We start from the raw sequence: 6,000 nt of genomic DNA on the forward strand, positions 1-6,000 counted from the left end.
TAGATCCAAATTGGAAAGAAAGAAGTAAGTTGGTCTCTGTTTACTGACAATATGATCTCATATGTAAGAAACAATAAAGAACACACACACACACATACACACCTGTTAGAATTAATAAACAAATTCAGTAAAGAGGGAGTACTAGGGAATGAAATGGAACAAATTATATTCAATGCATGTATGATTAGGTCAACAATAAACTATCTGAAGAAAAAAATTAAGAAATCTGTCTCATTTATAGTAGTGTAAAGAAAAAATAGGAGTAAATTTAACCTAGAGGCTGAAAAATCCTCCATATTGAAAATTGTAAAACATTGATGGAAGAAACTAAAGAAGACACAAGGAAATAGAAATATACCCATGTTCATGGATTGGAAGAATTAATATTGTTAAAATGCCCACACTACTTAAATTGATCTACAATTCAGTGCAATCCCTATCAAATATTTTATGGCATTTTCCAGAGAAATAGAAAAAAATTCCCAAGTTGATATAAGATTTAAAAAGACCTGAAGTGAACAAAGCAGGAAGAGAATGACACTGGAGACACCATGCGTCTCGACTTTGGAATACGTGTTTGGAAGCTACAGTAGTCAGAACAGCACAGTGTGAGCCTGAATAGACTCATTGGCCAATGGAACAGGAGGGAAAGCCCAGAGGTAAAGCATTAATTTATGGTTGATTATTTTTTGACAAAGATCACAAGATTACATGATAGGCAAGCGATAGTCTCTTCAATAAGTATTGTAGGCAAAAATTGGATATCCACATGCAGAGGAAATAAATTGAACTCTATCTCATATCATATTCAAAAATAACTCGAAGCTGATTAGAACTTACAAGACTGGAAACTGTACAACCAATATAGGGGGAGAGCCCCACAACTTTGGTTTGGATAATGATTTTTTGGATATGACTCCAAAAGCATAGAAAACAAATATAAACCTAGATAAACTGGATTTGCATCAAACCAAAAAGCTTGTCCATAGCAAAGGAAATGACAGGGTAAAGAGACACCTCACAGACTGGGAGAGAATATTTGTAAACTATACATCTGATGATGCTCTGTTGATAAATAGTAATACATTATACTAATGATAAAAGCAAATAATAAATTATGTTATGAACATTTATGAATATTACATAGTGACTATTACCTTTGTGTATATCTATAAAACACCAACTTTAAAAAAATCAATCAATAAATAGAAGGAAGACCAATAGAGTAAGGGAAACAGGGGAGGGAAGCGGGGTGTAAAGAGGAAGCACTGGGGACTTAGGTAAAGCAAGTAATATTCCATGCATGTATCAGTGTGTCAAAATAATACATATTATATATAATTGTATAAAATCAATATTATGTATAACTATAATGCACTAATGAAAACATTAAAAATCTATTGAGATTTTTTTTATGACCCCAAATATCATATATTCTGATAACAAATCTAAATGTACAGTCTCTTATGAAGTTGTTAGTTGGAGTCTTAATTAAATGCCATTTTTTGTGTTTTTGTGGTGTTGTCTAAGTCTTCTATATCCTTTCTGGTATTTAGTCTCCTTCCTTTATCAATATTGAGGGTACAATGTTGGAATCCCCAACTAAATTGTGGATTTATTTCGATCTACAGTCCCATCAATCCTTCATGCTTTTAGGTGAATAGATATTTAGGATTGTTATATAATCTTGTTGATAAGTTGGACCCTTTGTGATCATGAAATTTCTCTCTTATGCCTGGTAAAGGAAATCCCTGGTAATGTATACGAAGGCAGATGCTAACATCTTCTTCTGAGATAGATACTTAATAGGAGTTAAAAATGAGCTACTAATGGGACGTTGTGGGCTTTTGTAGAGTCAGACAGTAGCTCTTCCTGATAGGATAAGCAGCAAGGTTTTCAGAAAAGGCATGACTGCACCACCTACGTCATCTCATTTCTTTCTCTCTTGTGTCATCGTCCCATCCCAATCTCCTTACTTCTGTTCCTGATTCCCTGTTTCTGCTCATCTTATTAGTACTTCTGGAATGACTTTCTTCTTCATTCAGTTTACCTAAATTATACTGTCTTGACAATTCTTTCTGGGAAACTTTCTCATCTATTCCAGCTTTCTTTAGACTTCAGTAACTGCATTGTAAGATTACCTAGAAATAAACAAATGCCAATTAAAAAGTAAAAAAAGGAAAGAAAAAGGAAAAAAAAAAAAGATAAGCAAAAGCCACATTGTCCAACTCCTTTAAGTCTGTGTATTCTAGCCATGCCTTGATCCCTAACAAGTGACATTAAGAGAACTTACTATGTGTTGGGTGCTCTTTTAAGTACATGTATTACTTGAATCAATCCTTCCAACATTTATGGGAGCTAGCAACCTTTGTTGTTACTGTTTTAGAGATAAAGGGAATGAGGAACAGATAGGATTAAAAAGTTGCTGAAGTGACACAATCATTAAACTGAAGATTTGGGGATTTATGCCTAAATGATGTGACTGCAGAGTCCTGGCAGTGAATTACTTCACTTCATCTCATCCATCTGTTCCACTAACAGAAAAGAGGGCTGGGTTTGGCAAGGAAGATCCCAAAGAGGAACACACACACACACACACACACACACACACACTTTTCTTAGGAAACTTCTGTTTGACATAACATACTATTAGGAAATAAAACTTGGCCTAAATGCTAGTGAGATCATTTCCATTTTGTCCCTTCAGGTGTTAGCCCTTGAGGTTTAAATTCTTTAGGGACCTGGCTCTAAATTGTTGAAAATGCCCAATAAAGTGTTCTTTGTTCCGTACGTATGTGTACAGACTGTATAATGTGCAGGACGAGAGGACAAGGACTATCTCCTGACGACCAGGGGTTTGTCTTCTTCACTTAATGCCTTGAAAGTCTTGCTTTTGGAAAGTCGAGTCTTCCTGGAGATTACCTGGAGAAAAGATCCTTTCCTTTGAAGCAGTTGAAAGAGGTACATGAAGGACTTCCTTAGAGAAGTGAGTAGACTGCATTTTGGACAATATGAAGTTATTGGTTTGAGGCCTGGGAGTCTAATCTTGCATGCTGAGTGCTCTAAGGAGAGCAGACTTGAACATTTTGCTCACAACTTCCTGAGGTTGAACAACTGGTTCGTGTGACTTCCCCTGGACAGAATTGCATTTATTTAAAAGTAATACAGAGACACTGTCAGTCACAATGTACTGTAGTTTTGAAGATTGCTAAGTGAGATTTCAGGTGTTCTCACCAGAAACATGGAAAGTAAGTTAAACAACGTCTATGTGAATTAGCTTGAGGTAGCTGTTCTACAAGGTATACATACATCAAAACATCACATTGTATATGAGAAATATGTACATGAGAAATATACACAGACTTTATTTGTAAATTAAAAATAAATTCTGTAAAATGGGAAAGACATAATGATCATTCTCATTGTATAGAAGACTCAAGATGATTATTTTTAAATAAATAAATGAATAAATAAATAGTCATTGGACCAAAACTAGAGACCATCTATACTACCCTTATTCTCACCCCTCCTATCTTCTCATAGTTGGACGAGCAGCAACAAAATCATTTCTTCAATGGATGTTTCTAACAAAAATCTTAGTTATCGTTACAACTGCTGAAGAAACACTCCATAGTGCATTCAACCAATGAAAAACTAATTAAAACTCAAGTAGATGAAGTCATTATTATTTAGAAATATTCTGTATTGAACTCCAGAATCATTACATAACTTGAAGATACATGGATTTTATTTACACAGAGCATTAACTGATTGTGTTGCATAAATTGGAAGTTTTTCCTATAAATTATCTAACATAATTGTTTTCTTCTAGGAAATTTAAACTGTTTTGTTTGTTCTTACTTGACTAATGAATCACTCAGAAAGTACTTTCTCAAAAGCTTTCCCTCAAAGTACATTTGACATTTCACATACATTATCAGCATAATTGATGTCAGGATGAGTGCCTTCAAAGAAGTTCTACAAAATATAGGCAATCGTTAACAGAGTTCTATGTCATTTTAGCTCAATGGATGCTTTATTTTCTATATAATTTCCATGACAAGTTGTGCCAACTTATGCCAATTATGCAGTTTGGAAAAATTCTACCCTCTTCCCCATCTTCTCAATTTTTGTTCTGATTTTTTTCATGATGCTTCATTTGACTTCACGTCTGTCATCAAGTAAATCTATTCTCTTTTTCATGAACATAAGTAACTATCATTTATTTTTACTAATCTATCTTCAGAGTGAGCAACCTCTTTGTTACATGTGCATATTGTCTTTTGACATCCCATTATAAGGAGGAATAGAGAATAGACAGATGGATACATGTCAATTTTGTATTAATATCATCATGATATTATTCACTCACTAAGAATAAGAATTCCCTTGCTGAGCTTTTCCCTGATGTCTAACATTAGGACCTGAATAGTCCATTGATTTTTATGGTATGCTCCATTAAGTTATTTCTAAGTGGGTTTTTTGGTTCCATCATACACTAAGTTGAAATATGGAGAGTAATTCTCATTTCAAGGGTTAATTTTATCATCGAAGGGAGTTTTGTACCATACAGTTGAACCATTCTTGATGTGGGTAGGGATAGAATACAGAGAGATCCAGGGTAGGTTGCCCAAGTTTACAAAGGATCTTTGCACAACTGGCCAGATCTAGTATCTAGGAATATTACTGTTCAACACTATTTCACAATTGTCTGTGATAGACCTAATTAAGATAATCCACCATTGGCTTAAACTATTATTTATACCTGTTAAAGACTGATTTTTTGAAATAAAATAATTTCTTTTTCTTTCTTGCAACAGATTCCCATTGACCAATGGAAGTAAAGAATAGGACGGCAGTGACAGAATTCCTTTTCTTGGGCCTCACAGATCATCTCTGTCAGAGGATTGTCCTTTTCGTCCTGTTGCTCTTTGTTTATCTTGTCACCCTGGCGGGTAATTTGGGGATGATCACGCTCATATGCATTGATCCCAGACTTCACTCTCCTATGTACTTTTTTCTTAGTCACTTGTCCTTTGTTGATGTTCCTCTTCTTCCATCACACCTAAGACTCTGAGTGATATCTTTGCAGAGAGGAAAGCCATCTCTTTTGTGGGCTGTGCTGCACAGATGTGGTTCTTTGGTCTCTTTGTGGCAGCTGAATGTTTGCTCCTGGCCACCATGGCATACGATCGGTACGTAGCTGTCTGTAAGCCATTGCTGTATACTCTCATTATGTCCCAGGGGGTCTGCGTGCAGCTGGTTGTAGGGCCTTATGCCATAGCTCTGATAAGCACCATGACCCATACAACACTCACTTTTTGCTTACCCTTCTGTGGTCCAAACATTGTCAATCACTTTTTCTGTGATATTTCCCCTTTGCTTTCTCTAGCATGTGCTGATACCTCCATCAATAAGTTGGTGCTTTTCATTTTGGCCGGAGCTATCGGAGTGGTCAGTGGTCTGATCATCATGGTCTCCTATGTTTGCATCCTGGTGGGCATCTCGAGGATTCAGACTGCTGGAGGGAGGTGGAAAGCCTTCTCCACATGCTCTTCTCACCTGGCAGCTGTCACTCTCCTGTATGGGACACTTTTCTTCATTTACGTCCGACCTAGCTCAAGTTCCTCTCTGGACATTAATAAAGTGATTTCTTTGTTTTATACTGTGATGATCCCTGTGTTGAACCCCCTGATCTACAGCTTGAGGAACAAGGAGGTGAAAGATGCTTTGTGGAGACAATTGGAGAGGAAACATTTTCTAATAGCTAAGTAAGATAGGATTCTATTTATTCAGTGCCATAGATATTGATGCTAAATAGACAGTAAAAGGAGCACTGGACTGGGACTCAAAGGCTGCATGTCAGCCCTGCTTTGGCCTTTTCACAGGTTATTTTAAAAATGGGAAAGTTCTTAAATATTTTTCCATTTCTGTCTGATTCTTTGTGATAGATGAGTATTTCAAAATACTCTAGAGATGAATTGAGGACATAAATGGAAA

General features: G+C 36.0%; 1 protein-coding gene across 1 annotated transcript in view; it reads left to right on the forward strand.

Moving 5' to 3' along the window:
• The window catches only part of LOC306639674 (olfactory receptor 5G3-like), a gene marked incomplete at its 3' end in the record, with an annotated part of 28,173 nt that extends 22,398 nt beyond the window's left edge, over nucleotides 1-5,775 (forward strand). Inside the window, 2 exon segments of the mRNA XM_079103454.1 lie at nucleotides 4,821-5,045; nucleotides 5,048-5,775. Of these exon segments, the coding sequence (XP_078959580.1) occupies nucleotides 4,835-5,045; nucleotides 5,048-5,775 (939 nt within the window). The 5' untranslated portion in view covers nucleotides 4,821-4,834.
• Nucleotides 5,776-6,000: the final 225 nt, after the last annotated feature.

The sequence above is a fragment of the Sciurus vulgaris genome, assembly GCF_902686455.1.
Source record: "Sciurus vulgaris genome assembly, chromosome: 11".
Taxonomy (NCBI): Eukaryota; Metazoa; Chordata; class Mammalia; order Rodentia; family Sciuridae; genus Sciurus; species Sciurus vulgaris.